General features: G+C 39.8%; 1 protein-coding gene across 1 annotated transcript in view; it reads right to left on the reverse strand.

Annotated features, from left to right (window-relative positions):
* zzef1 (zinc finger, ZZ-type with EF hand domain 1) overlaps nt 1-15,015 on the reverse strand; it is a 100,005-nt gene that overhangs the window by 40,352 nt on the left and 44,638 nt on the right. Inside the window, exons 26-34 of the mRNA XM_034178984.1 lie at nt 14,268-14,508; nt 14,015-14,094; nt 13,835-13,925; nt 13,269-13,749; nt 13,007-13,171; nt 11,297-11,416; nt 11,030-11,191; nt 7,473-7,605; nt 1,941-2,079 (exon numbers count right to left, since the gene is read on the reverse strand). Coding sequence (XP_034034875.1) covers nt 1,941-2,079; nt 7,473-7,605; nt 11,030-11,191; nt 11,297-11,416; nt 13,007-13,171; nt 13,269-13,749; nt 13,835-13,925; nt 14,015-14,094; nt 14,268-14,508 — 1,612 coding nt within the window. The remainder of the gene's footprint in view (nt 1-1,940; nt 2,080-7,472; nt 7,606-11,029; nt 11,192-11,296; nt 11,417-13,006; nt 13,172-13,268; nt 13,750-13,834; nt 13,926-14,014; nt 14,095-14,267; nt 14,509-15,015) is intronic.

A 15,015-nucleotide genomic window follows, 5' to 3' on the forward strand; every position in this document is an offset into this window, starting at 1 on the left:
CCCATCACGTGGCACTTACGAAGGACACTGAAGCCAAAACAAAACAAGAAATCTGGACTTATGTTGATTTTCGGAGACATTGTTTAACCGTCGTCCAGTTTCGTTCCTGTAGCTGGCGCTTCATCAGAATTTTCAAACTACTGAAAAATGTGAATGAATCCTGGCAACTTCAATTCGTCCGTATTCCATGTTGATTCTGTCTTGGTGTTTCTCATCGTTTGCGTAGTTCCCGTACTGTCACCATTCCGTTTGATTGTCGTCCAACTTCGTCCAACCTCCCAAATCCGTCTTGCATGAATGTTGATGATATCTGAACGGATCGATAACTAAAGATCCGACGAGCTGAACATGACTCATCCATGTGTGGCATGAAAAGGAACGTTTTCCTACAGAAACAATAGCGGCAAGTATGTTTGATCAACTACTTTAACTATTTACGCACGTTGCAGCCATCTCTGGCTGCAATGTGCATGTGCACGCACACATTGTAATGAAAACAGACCTGTTGTCAAGACAATCAGATCCCACAGCTGCAAAGCGTCAAGGTCACTGTTCGCTTCATTTTTCTTTTGTTACTTTCGATTTTGTTTCCAACTTTTGGGCGCTCTGCACTCAGAGACTTTTCGGTAGGTAATGGGAGAAGTGCCGGCTCATTCGTCCATTTTTTCTCGACGATGACTTTTTTCCTTCGTTCAGCAATCGCCATGTGTCAGTGTGGCAGATAAGTGAATATTTACTGAGGGATCCTTCAAATGGTGATGCAAGCACCAAATTTGGCACACATACTCCTTAGACATTACTCTTTTAAAAATGCCGGGTACCCATGTGAACTTTCAATAGGCAGCCAAGAAGGGGTCAATTGAAGTATTACACGGGGTCAAAATTTAAAAATGCTGCAATCATATTGAAAGGTATTCCATGTTATTTGTCTGATCAAGATTCCAAAAAGGTATAGTTTGGACTATCTGAATGAATGTTCCGGAGTTATGGGGTAAAAACAGCAAGAACAGTGACAAAGGTCAATTTCAATTTGTACAGGGGTCAAAAGTTAAAGTTGCTCCAATTTTGGTAAAAGGTGATGCAAATCATTAGTTGGGTGAATACGGTTTTAAAAAGGAATAGTTTGCATCATGTATCATGCTTAGTTATCATGTTACAGAGTAGCATATGTCACGTCATAGAATCCAATGGATGCTAATATTGTTTAACCTTTACTTTGCAAACCAAGCACACAACACAGTCAAAACTATTCCATTTATTAATCCTATTAGCTCAACCAGTAATTTGCACAACTTTTTACCAAAATTGGAGCAACTTTAACTTTTGACCCCTGTACAAACTGAAATTGACCTTTCTCAGTGTTCTTGCTGTTTTTACCCCATAACTCCAGAACATTCATTCATAGATAGTCCAAACTATACCTTTTTGGAATCTTTATAATCAGACAAATAATATGGAATACCTTTCAATATGATTGGAGCATTTTTTAATTTTGACCCCTCTGTACTTCAATTGACCCCTTCTTGGCCACCTATTGAAAGTTCACGTGGGTATCCGGCATTTTTAAAAGAGTAATGTCTAAGGAGTATGTGTGCCAAATTGGGTGCTTGCATCACCATTTGAAGCATTTTTTTCAGTTATCCGCTGCACTGTCATGTTACCAGCCCTAAGAGGGTTAATTAAATTAGTGTTTAAAAAAACCTGCCATAATGCAATAAAAGAAGCTATTCTGCATCTTAACAGCTGATGAAACTTGATACTTCTAGCAATATGACCATAACTTCATCCCACTTATATCTGCACCTTAGGCCCTCCCACCCCCCGCCCCTGTACCCCCCCAAAACATCCACTTCACATCACTTATCATCCACACAGTTACACATGTTCAAACATTTTGTTTCAACACCGAGGGGTGGTCCCGGTCATGTATGTGAGCTCACTGAGGAAGCAGGTTTTGCACAGGTCCATATCCATGCACTGCAGACATCTGTAGCGGTGCCAATATGCCATCCTCTTACAGCTGTCACAGGAGATCGAGACACTGAGCAGGTCGCAGTAGCGTGCTATGAACATGTGCATCTGTGGACAAAACCAATTTTTTTTTTATTTTTGTTTCTCAATGACACCAACTGATTTTCCTGCTTTTGCGGCTGCATTTGCAAAACAGGTGCGATTATATCACGAGAATATTTAAGACGTAATGTCACATATTTGACAGTAACTCAGCAAAGATCCTGATTCTACTTAACAGGTTTAACACAGAATGTTGTGTGTGGGGAAAACAAAACACAGATTGCATGTTAGTGCTAAATGATGCACATGACCAAAAGAAAAAAAACAAAATCACAATATTGAATGTTTGTGAATGCAATGGTAAGAATATTTCATGAGGTAAAAGATGAAATATTCTTACCATTGTATGAATGAAGAAACATTCGTTTTATATAATGCCTAAAACAGATCCTTGTCATTTGATATGTTACTCATTTATAAACAAGAGAAAAGGCACTTAACATTTTGGTATGCGTCACTGGTCCTTTGAGATCAAGAGGTTCCAAACAGTTCAACACGAACTTTAAGTAGCAATCCGGGGCTAGACATTGACCACTTATTGCCACTGGCCCACAGGGCTAGTAAGTTTGAGAAATTACTTGCCCCAACAAAATTCTACTGGCCCAGGTATACGTGCGAGATGTGAACTACAGCGGCCGAATGTTTTTACATTTTGATGTAATTTTATGCATTCTAAGGCTATAATTAATGAACACTAAGATGGCACAAAATTGACATTAGTTTACAACATTTTTTGCATTTCAGATTTTGTTTGAACATCTTTATGTCTGAACTTCGACAAATTTTTTGTTACTTATTTACATGTCATTCATGTTTTTTCATGCCAGTAACACGTGCAGAATAAGAAAACTGTTAAAGTGTTACAATTTAACCTGTTATTTTTGTTTAATATTGTCATGATTTTTTTTCTTGTTTCCCAGTTGGAACTGACCTGAAAAAAGCAACTCCTTTTTTTACTTTTCTCTTAGAACCTGTCTCTCTCCCTCAATTATTCCTCATAGCTTCCTCGTTTGACCAATTCCTTTGGCATTCATTTTTCAGGGCTGTGGTCCGGGTTTGGGTGGTTGTAATTTAAACATATTAGTGTTTCATTTATTCATAGTGTTCTGTTTGCATCTTCTTGCGCCGAGAATTTAAAGATGCTACTCTTCTTCTTAGTTGACTGACTGTTTGCAAACCAACATGGTGCATTACTGCCACCAACTGCTGGGTGTGGAGCATTAATGGATTCTCACTCACTCAGTCACTCATCTTCAATTGCTTATCGGAGGCCGGGTCGCGGGATTAAAGGATGGAACTATGCTACATTAATAAGGAATTGTGGAGATGAGGGTGGGGTGGAAAAAAGTGGGGGAAATTACACTGACGTACATTGTCTTGAATAACCCATTCAATACATTTCACTGACCTGAAGTTCGAGATAAATTTGACTTTGCCACCAGAAAAAATGGTAAAATAAATAGAATTTTGTGAATATTTGTAGTGGCCTGAGCGGGCCATAATTTTATACATTGTACTGGTCAGACAGGGTGCCAAATCACCGCGGAGTCAGCAGGCAAATGTACAACCCCTGGCAAAAATTATGGAATCACCGGCCTCGGAGGATGTTCATTCAGTTGTTTAATTTTGTAGAAAAAAAGCAGATCACAGACATGACACAAAACTAAAGTCATTTCAAATGACAACTTTCTGGCTTTAAGAAACACTATACGAAATCAGGGAAAAAAATTGTGGCAGTCAGTAACGGTTACTTTTTTAGACCAAGCAGAGGGAAAAAAAAATATGGAATCACTCAATTCTGAGGAAAAAATTATGGAATCATGAAAAACAAAAGAACGCTCCAACACATCACTAGTATTTTGTTGCACCACCTCTGGCTTTTCTAACAGCTTGCAGTCTCTGAGGCATGGACTTAATGAGTGACAAACAGTACTCTTCATCAATCTGGCTCCAACTTTCTCTGATTGCTGTTGCCAGATCAGCTTTGCAGGTTGGAGCCTTGTCATGGACCATTTTCTTCAACTTCCACCAAAGATTTTCAACTGGATTAAGATCCGGACTATTTGCAGGCCATGACATTGACCCTATGTGTCTTTTTGCAAGGAATGTTTTCACAGTTTTTGCTCTATGGCAAGATGCATGATTTCATCATCCCCAAACATCCTTTCAATTGATGGGACAAGAAAAGTGTCCAAAATATCAACGTAAACTTGTGCATTTATTGATGATGTAATGACAGCCATCTCCCCAGTGCCTTTACCTGACATGCAGCCCCATATCATCAATGACTGTGGAAATTTACATGTTCTCTTCAGGCAGTCATCTTTATAAATCTCACTGGAACGGCACCAAACAAAAGTTCCAGCATCATCACCTTGCCCAATGCAGATTCGAGATTCATCACTGAATATGACTTTCATCCAGTCATCCACAGTCCACGATTGCTTTTCCTTAGCCCATTGTAACCTTGTTTTTTTCTGTTTAGGTGTTAATGATGGCTTTCGTTTAGCTTTTCTGTATGTAAATCCCATTTCCTTTAGGAGGTTTCTTACAGTTCGGTCACAGACGTTGACTCCAGTTTCCTCCCATTTGTTGCTCATTTGTTTTGTTGCTCATTTTCGATTTTTGAGACATATTGCTTTAAGTTTTCTGTCTTGACGCTTTGATGTCTTCCTTGGTCTACCAGTATGTTTGCCTTTAACAACCTTCCCATGTTTGTATTTGGTCCAGAGTTTAGACACAGCTGACTGAACAACCAACATCTTTTGCAACATTGCGTGATGATTTACCCTCTTTTAAGAGTTTGATAATCCTCTCCTTTGTTTCAATTGACATCTCTCGTGTTGGAGCCATGATTCATGTCAGTCCACTTGGTGCAACAGCTCTCCAAGGTGTGATCACTCCTCTTTAGATGCAGACTAACGAGCAGATCTGATTTGACGCAGGTGTTAGTTTTGGGGATGAAAATTTACAGGGTGATTCCATAATTTATTCCTCAGAATTGAGTGAGTCCATATTTTTTTCCCTCTGCTTGGTCTAAAAAAGTAACCGTTACTGACTGCCACAATTATTTTTCCTGATTTCTTATAGTGTTTCTTAAAGCCAGAAAGTTGCCATTTGAAATGACTTTAATTTTGTGTCATGTCTGTGATCTGCTTTTTTTCTACAAAATTAAACAACTGAATGAACATCCTCCAAGGCCAGTGATTCCATAATTATTGCCAGAGGTTGTAAATGTCAACCTGCAGACCAATCCAATCCAAAATTGTTCTCAGTCAACTTGCAAAAACAGTCATATAATTCAAAAGCAATCCTGATAATGTAGTCTGTGGCTGATGCCATGCATCGACTTCTTCGTGTACAGACTGCCGTCTCAGTCCAGTAAAAAAATAATAATAAAATTGCAACAGAAATGTGTCGAGCTCTTCATCAGACAGAGCTTGTATTTCAGCCAGCGACGTCCCAGCAAATATTGCAAATGCCTCCAGATGGCTTACGGCGTACTAGGCCGTCAATAAGCTTGTTTAAATCGTCGTCTGTCACTAAAACAAACCACACCATGTTTCTTTTTAAGCTAAGCACCGTCGCCGCTAGTGTGAGTTTGAGGCATACAACAGCACAAAACATATAGCACCAAAATTGTAGGTTAAATAGAATCAAAACTGGAAATTGTACATAATGACAAATGGTACGAATGATCCATATCACGTGACATACAAACCACCAATCAAATGACAAGGATCTCTTTGAATGAATGAATTTATTCGGCACACACAGATCTTTAATGTTTTTTTTTATTATTACTTTTTTATTTTTATTGAACTTTATAGCACACACAAAGAATACAGCTGAACTTTTTTTCCCCTTTCTTTTTCCCCCCCTTTTTCCTCCCCTCCTCCCCCTTCCCAGAAACAAAATCCTCTTTTTGACTTGATAAACAATACGATAAAATAAGACTTATGACAGAGAAAATTTAGTCAATGTTGCCAGTGTGAAAATCCAACATGGAGGGGAAAAAAAAAAGTTAAAGTAACAAGAAACAGGCTTTACAACTTCTGTAGCTATGAACTAGGGTTTGACTGTTTTTTCCCCCCACTTTCCTTCTTCTTCACTATTCGCCCACTGTAATTGTAATCCTCAAATAAAATCAGATCTAATTGGTTTTATGTACTCTAACCAGTTTTCCCAAAGTCCTTTAAATCTGTCCCCCTCCAGTCTCAAAAGAAATGTTAGCTTTTCCATCACACAGATAATCACCCCAATAGAGCGCTTCGCTCTCAGACTGCAGGTTTACTTGTAGTTCCTAGGGTTTGTAAGAGTAGAATGGGAGGCAGAGCCTTCAGCTTTCAGGCTCCTCTCCTGTGGAACCAGCTCCCAATTCGGATCAGGGAGACAGACACCCTCTCTACTTTTAAGATTAGGCTTAAAACTTTCCTTTTTGCTAAAGCTTATAGTTAGGGCTGGATCAGGTGACCCTGAACCATCCCTTAGTTATGCTGCTATAGACTTAGACTGCTGGGGGGTTCCCATGATGCACTGAGTGTTTCTTTCTCTTTTTGCTCTGTATGCACCACTCTGCATTTAATCATTAGTGATTGATCTCTACTCCCCTCCACAGCATGTCTTTTTCCTGGTTCTCTCCCTCAGCCCCAACCAGTCCCAGCAGAAGACTGCCCCTCCCTGAGCCTGGTTCTGCTGGAGGTTTCTTCTTGTTAAAAGGGAGTTTTTCCTTCCCACTGTCGCCAAGTGCTTGCTCACAGGGGGTCGTTTTGACCGTTGGGGTTTTTCCGTAATTATTGTATGGCCTTGCATTACAATATAAAGCGCCTTGGGGCAACTGTTTGTTGTGATTTGGCGCTATATAAATAAAATTGATTTGATTTGATATAATGCATTACTTCAACCTAGTCCTGTAACTTTGGTGGCTCATTCATCCATTTTCTCATAATTGCTTTTTTACTTGCGACCAGCATTATTGTGTAGATATGTTTATCACCAAATCTTGTAAACTTCATGTCCTTTTTTCCCAGGTAAAGTACCTCAAAAGTATGTGGAAGGTCTACCTTTAGTATTTTATCCATATTCTTCTTTAGCTCCTGCAAGTAGCTTCTAATTAGGGAACACCCCCAAAACACGTGAAAATGATCTGCTTTATCAGCTCCACATAATCTCCAACACTTTGTGTCCGGGTGTTTTTTCTGTGCCAGTGTTTTAAAGAATCTTCTAATGTTCTTCCACCCATGTTCTCTCCAGATCTTTAATGTTTATAAATGGACCAGCAGGTTTTAACAGTTGTAAACCCTCACATAGTTGAAAAGAAAATGTGAGTAGAAAACGATTGTGGGAGTGCTCATGTTTTTCCCCAGACAGCTACTTGTGTATGATGCACTGTGACGTACCTTCCTCTTGTCCTCTGAAGATTCCTCCTCATCGATTTTTTCATACCACTTCTCAAACATCGAATCCATACACTCATCCATCCACTCCTGGTTCTTTTTGTAGTCAGCGATTTCGTCCTCCTCCGTCCACTGACTGAAGACGCATGCAAATCACAGAAACAACACAATCCACTCAGACCTTTGTTTGATATCATAAACACCAACAAGGAAAGGTGGTCGGTACTGTACATACATAGAGCGATCACATATACATTCTGAAGACACATATCTGTCATGTGATGAGTCACAGTAAATACTGATCTGTGTTACTGCTTTTAACTGATAACTGTTTTACAGTAAAGGAAACATTTTTGAAACTTTTGGCCACACAGTGTGATTTAAAAGTCAAGCACAAACAAACTAGGACTTGTTTACTGACAGATGAACCCTTTTTGCCATCAAACATGAACTTCACATCAATGAAATTGTGACAGTTTCCGGTGTGCAGCCTTTGTCAGAATTACTCGTAATCTTGATTTAACTAGAGAGTTTAAAATGTTTTCAGAAATAAATGCAAATTAACCAATTTCTCAAAATTTTCAAAACATCTAAGACGACTGTGCCCTTTTCACAACTGCATCAATCAATGTGCCTAGAGTAATCAGTTCTGAAAAACTGACTGAGTGTGAAAGGAGGAGACAAATGAGGGAAGCCAACAAGACAACCACTACAATTCTGAAGCAGTTATAGGCTTCTGTGAAAGTCACTGGAGAAACAGAGTGAAATGTAACTTTTGCCTGTTGGGTGGAGTGGAACACAGGAGAATTTTAATACCAAGAAGTCTCTCATGTGCCTTCTGGCAAACTTTAGCTAAAACATCATGTCTTCTTTTTCAGATAATCCTTCTCTGTTCCACTCCACCATGAAGCGGCGACTAGTGAGGCAACAGACAGAAGTTTGGCTGTGCACAGCATCTCCAATCACAGCCACAGAACCTTATAACTCCTTCAGAAGGTGTCTTGGTGGCTTCCCTCACTAGTCTCCTTCATGCCCAGTCACCAGGTTTTTGAGAACTGCCTACTCCTGACAGATTTACCACACAGGACCACAGTTTGTATTTCTTTGGCCCAATCCTGATTATCTCACTTTGAACTTGTCCCATCTGCACAAAGTGATGTTCATCAGTGAAATCACCTGCTGGAGTCAGTGGCTGCAACGAAAACCTGCACCCTCTCGGCCCTTTCTGGAATAGTATGGACACCACTGATCTAAACAGTTACATGTTTCATTCTAGGTCGTTTGATGTTTCATTTTAACAAATGTTCCAGGTCATATTCTGATGATGATTACAAGTGTACGCTTTGGGTTTTTGAAGATATAGGTCATGAAAAGAATTTTATTTAGCACCAGCATAATTTTATCTATTAGCTTTTAAATAGGGGATTCATAATATGACATTGCCAACATGATCAAAATTGACATGGTCTAGAAAAAAAATTAATAGTTCCACTGAAGGGAAAAAAATTCAAGCAAACAGATAACCTTGAACTACATTCGGTAGTGACCCATACAGTCTATGACCGTGATCAAGGCGATGTCACAGATCATGTGGGGCTCCCCCTGATTTGCCTGAGGGATGCTGTGAAGCACACGGCAACAGCCAATCAGAGTAGAGAAAGGTATATCGACAGGTGGCTGCTCGTCCAAACAAAATAATTCAACAATGCGGAAACACTTCAAAATATCTTATTTCTGTATAACTCTAATAATCTTTCACATATTTGGAAAAGTTACTGAGAAAAAAAAAAAAACACTTAAATCAAAAATTCTTAAAAAAGTCACTAGAGGGATCTGAAAAGTCGCTAAGTTGGCAATACTGCCCGAATGCACATTGAGGGCCTCAGTAATCTACTACAGTGGTCCCCCCCCTCATTAGTGGCCCCTCTCAGGAGTGGCCACCCCCTACAGGAAGAAACTGTTGCATCATGATATTTCCTAGGCATAAGATATTACCAGACAAGTTAAAGATTTTTTGTTTAACTGTTTTGTGGGCTGATCTTGTTTTGATTTTACATCATTTTTGTGACTTTAAAAGATACAGTTCTTGTGCTGTGATGTTTTGAACTTAGATTGAGTGGAAGACATGGTTTGTCTCTGACTGTAGTCAATAAATCTGCGATGTTTTTCCACGTACTTCATGCTTGTAGCAATATGTTATCGAGTACAGTACACATGCTGGATTTTGTCTCCCCCTCAACAAAGGCCACCCTTCTGATGTTTACTGTGCAATTCAGGTGGCCTTAATAGAGGGGAACCACTGGATTGCATTTAAGGATACATTTGGGAATTTTTTGATAAAAATAAATGCATTGATGATGTGGGCCACACTGAAATATGAATAGCTACACATTTTAAGTCTGTATTATTTTATTTCACTATATGAAAGTATTTTTTTTTTTTGTTGTTGTTGCTGTTGTTCAGGACCACTGGGCATTATTATCACTTTACCGGGGCGTTGCTGGGCTGGTACTGTAGATTTACATCAACGCTACCTGGCTATACCCGCCCGCTGTGCGTAAACAAATGACATCATAGCACTGCCCAAGAACTGTCCGCAGAGGGGGGGGGGGGGGGGGGGGGGGGGGGGAACTGTCCGCAGAGGAAAAGATGAAAAGGCGAGAAGTGTGTGCTGGTCCCAATATGGATATTGCGGATGATTTTCTCATGGATAGTACAACAATGAACAGCAGCTAAAGCAGACAGCTTGATGAGGACGCACTGGCTAAATTGGAGAGCAGTGTGCGCGCCAAGCGACACAACAAAAGTTAAAGTGAGCCAACTTTTTATGTACACGTTACGTGTTGTGTATCTCAGTAAAAAGTGATAATAATGCAAATAACATGCATTTGTCATGCGGTATGCATTTTCTGAGTCCCTCTGTTCACGCCCAGTTGCCCAAAATGACAGATATTCGAGGGCGAATATCTGTCATTGCATGTTGTATTATTATTATCACTTTACCGGGGCGTTGCTGGGCCAGTATTGTAGATTTACGTCGATGCTATCTGGCTATACCCGCCCGCTGTGCGTAAACAAATGACGTCATAGCGCACGCAGCCCAAGAACTGTCCGCAGAGGGGGAAAGAGAGAGAGAGAAAAAAAAAACTGTCAGCAGAGGAAAAGATGAAAAGGTGAAAAGTGTGTTTTGGTCCCAATATGGATATTCCGGATGATTTTCTCATGGATAGTACGACAATGAACAACAGCTAAAGCAGACAGTTTGATGAGGACACACTGCCAAATTTGGAGAGCAGCTCGTGCCAGCCAACACGACAAAAGTTAAGTGAGCCAACTTTTTATGTACGCGTTATGTGTTGTGTATCTCAGTAAAAAGTGATAATAATGCAAATACCGCCCTCCAAAAGCATGTTATTGTATTATTATTTTAAATCTTTGAAATATTACAAACTTGTTTATTTGCAATTTTTCTCTGAACTTTTCAATCCTTTACTTAAAAATCCGGGCTGTCAGTAATAAATCTGATCACAACTACAGTGGGTCACATTTTCTAATATTACCTGATGGCAATATCATGAACACTGATGTTCTCCTGGGACATGTTGAGCAGGAGGTCAGGAAGCTTAATCTTCACAAAGAAAGGAAGATCTTGTATGTCCCAACTCACGTCCAGAAGGTGCAATAAGCAGGTCTGCACACAGGACAGAGCTGGTAGCAGGGCTCTGCAGATCAATGAAGAGGACAGAAAGGTTAGATCAGCGTGCACACACTCACAGTAACCACATATATACACACAAAATAAAAAAGGACAGAAGGATTCGTTGTACTTTTCGTTGAGGCTGCTGAAACCTTGTACTGCCTCCACCAGCATGAGCACCAACTGATGGTAGGAACGCCTCACCTCCTCACCCAGCTTTTGGCCGCTGTATGACAGCTGTGAGAAATAACTGAAACAAAGAAAAACCATAAACGCACAGAGTGTTACCGTGTTGCAGTTGGCTAACATGTCAGCACTTACACAACCATAAAGCTGATCCACTTCCTGCTCAGAACTGATCAGATGTTCATGTGTTGTCAAAATTAAACAACTGCTGGCAAAAAATTAGGGAATCACAAAATGTAGAGGATGTTTAATCAGCATTTTTACATCATAAATGCACAAATCTCAGATGCAACACAAAAAAAGGTTTTTGTTGAATTGATGAACATTGAGGCGCTGTGAAATATAATAAAACAAACTACATTAATTAATTTATTTAATGTCATTTGTTTTCCCCCAATGAAGTGTATGTGAGATTTTTTTATTTTATGGCGGCTTGTTTGCGTGTCGCCAAATCTCCTTGTTCATCTGGAGTTGCGTCGGGCATGACGGCCAGTGTAAAGCAACCCAAGCTGAACTGAAACAGCCTTGATTTCATCACGTTTTATACTGGATGTATTTCCTGACACAACTCCAAATGTACAAGGAGATTTGGGGACAGCTGGGCCTTGAACTTCCAACCTGACTGCTCTGAGGTAAGAGCAGTACCACTGAGGTACGTTTCACAAAATGGGAATGTTGATCAACCCAGTATTGTGTCCTATTATTTGTTTATTTACTAGGAAGTTGTTTTTTGTTTTTAACTGCATAAACATTCTGTGGTGACTCCAGAATTTTTTGACAGAGATTGTATCCAAAAGGAATGTGGAACTTTCAATCTTGCCATCAGGAAAAAATGTCATGAATTGCTTATATGCACACGGGGAAAGAAAAAAACGAACAAACAAAAAACTATTGATTTTGTTTTTTTTAATCAACTTTCGTATGAGGGGAGTTCTATTTAGCACAAGTGTAAAAAAACAAAAAACATTCTACTGTGACTCTGCTTCATATTCAAAATGGTTTAAGTAATTCCAGATTTGAATTCTGATTAAAACCTATAGAACTAATAAAATGAAATTTAGAAAAATAGTTTTCACATTTTAAATAATTATTTTTTTAAGATTTGATTAATATTGCCCTTTTTCCAGGGTATACATAAGTCACTATTTAAACTAGTTTGGGACATCCTGCGATTACATAGCTAAATAAAAAAGAAAAATCATACATTTGCCAATAATAATAATAGTAACAACAATCCATCCATCTTTTATACCTGCTTACTCCAATTATGGGTCATAGGGGGCTGGAACCTATCCCACCAGTTACAGGGCGTGAGGCAGGGTACAATAATAATAATAATAATAATAATAATAACAATAATAATAATAATGACTGACTATTTATAAAGGTGCTTTCCCAGGAATCAAAGCATTAAATAAAATAAATTCTAATAATAATTTAAAAAATGTCAACAATACAAAAGTACACAAAAACAATGTACAAAAACCCAAATTAAAGACCTGACAGCCAGAAAAAAGTGACTCAGAAGCTGTGAAATATTTAAATGTTTAAAATGAAATTTATATTAAAATGTATTTTACATTTTATTAATTTAAACATGATTCATTATTTCCAGTAATATCTGATGAAGTCAAAATGTTTGCTAGGGATGTACCTCATGAAGTCTTTTTGGCATGCCAGTAACTCCTGCAGGAAGAGTATACAGGGAGCTTGAAAGAGGTGTGGCCTTCCCAGGGAATGTAAACACTGTTGAACCATCTCCAGGACCTTGCAGACACTCAGAGCCTGGGCTGTGTTCAGGGACAGGGTTTGCACAATGCTACAAGAAAAATAATGGCATCATTTAACCCTGTATGACATGAAGTGAAACTATGATACAGTCTGATCTTCCATTAAAGGTCTGGAGGTTAGTTCACCTTGCTGTGGTCAGACCCTGGTCCTTTATGAAGTTCAGGATGTGTTTGAGTATTGGGTAGCGATCCTTTACAGAGACAGTCATTCGAGAATCTTCTATAGAGCGGCAGGACAAGAGGCGCAGGCGCGCCCGACTTAAAGGGGCTTTACGAGGGAAACTGGAGGGAGAGGCTGGCTCAGCTGGCTGGAAGGAGAGGCTCTCCGTGGAGTCTTTGTGCACGTTACAAGTTAAGTTTTGGGCCTGAGTACTGGAGTGCTGACTCCCACCTGTTTCTGTGATCTTGCTCCTAGTGCCTTCCTCAGATCCTGCTGTTTGAGATCCCAGAGAAGGACTGGGCTGGAAATCCCCTTCTGAGATCGAACTTGAACGAAAAAGAGGAGTTCTGTTGCCTTCTGCTGCTTTGGAAGAGTCACTGTCCTGGCATAATGCTCCACAAGGAGCAAATCTGAACAGCAAGAGGCTCTTCTCAACGCACATCTCCGCTAAAGAGAAAGAAGAACAAGATTAAGAATCAAATAGGCGGAAAGGAAGGATGAGGCTCACCTCTGAATGAGCTGGTGTCCTCACCAAGTGTATCTGTAGTAACTTCATCAGGACCCTCTTCCTTCTCATCAGGGACATTCAATTTACCAACCAGGTATCGCTGCTTGATCTCCAACTGACAGAAAAGTCATCATCACAACATGTTGAGTATCACCATCATAAATGCACTCGAAATGGATTAAAACAGAGACAAGTGACACTGACCATCCATGTTCTGATGCTGTCTGCAAGCAAGTACACCTGCACAAAGTCTTCACTTAGACACGAGCTGCAGTCCTGATTAACTACTCATGCAACGACAAAAACAGAGAAATTTGGTTATGAAACTCCATTATCTAGATGACCACTTAGAACAACTACAATAAAATGGAGTACAAACCTTAAAATAAAAAGTTGCTACAAAAAAATAGCAAATAGCATTTCTGCTATATATCAACTGATCCCACACAAGCTTTACCATAGTTCTTTAGGACTTGATTTAGGGCTGGTGTGTGGTACACCATGGCTGCCCAAATTGCATTCACAGCCTGGTCAGTCTTTGGTGCAGCAATGATCTCATTCCTTAGTGGGTGGTTTCTACAGGACTGCATGATGGTCTTCATCAGCTCTGTTCTGCTATCAGTAGGTTCCTGGGCAGGATTCCAGAGGGCAAAGTCCTCCAGAAAGCTCATTAACTCATCAGAAGTCCAACTCTTTGCCTACCAAGCAGAAAAGCAACAATGGTCATCTGCACTGGTCCAGGAGATCATCAACCCTGCACAGTTTTCTGCCTCTTCCTGTTCTACCTACAAGAGATTAGCCAAATCTGGCATCTGACCACTGCAGATTAGAGGCACTTCCAGTGTTTGACACAGACAGTCTGGACTGTGATGGACCAACTCGTGAGTCGCAAAGACAATGCTGAGCGGGGATATGCAATGTCTGGGAATAACACTGAGCCTACTCACAAATTAAAATGATTGGAAATTTATCTACAAAAAGCTAAGAAAATAATTTAAATAAACTGCTGGAATCACAGCTGTGAGATGTTTACGTTTCCTCTACACAGTAAACACACAGCAGCATGGCGGATCATCTTTTGGGTTTATGATAGGATGCCATGATGCGCTGCATATTTTGAGCTATCTCTACCAACCAATAGGTGGTGCAGCGTTTTGGGAAACCAGTCAATTAACTGGGAGTAGAACAGGAAAGGAGGATGGTGC

Source organism: Thalassophryne amazonica, chromosome 9, assembly GCF_902500255.1.
Source record: "Thalassophryne amazonica chromosome 9, fThaAma1.1, whole genome shotgun sequence".
NCBI classification, from domain to species: Eukaryota; Metazoa; Chordata; class Actinopteri; order Batrachoidiformes; family Batrachoididae; genus Thalassophryne; species Thalassophryne amazonica.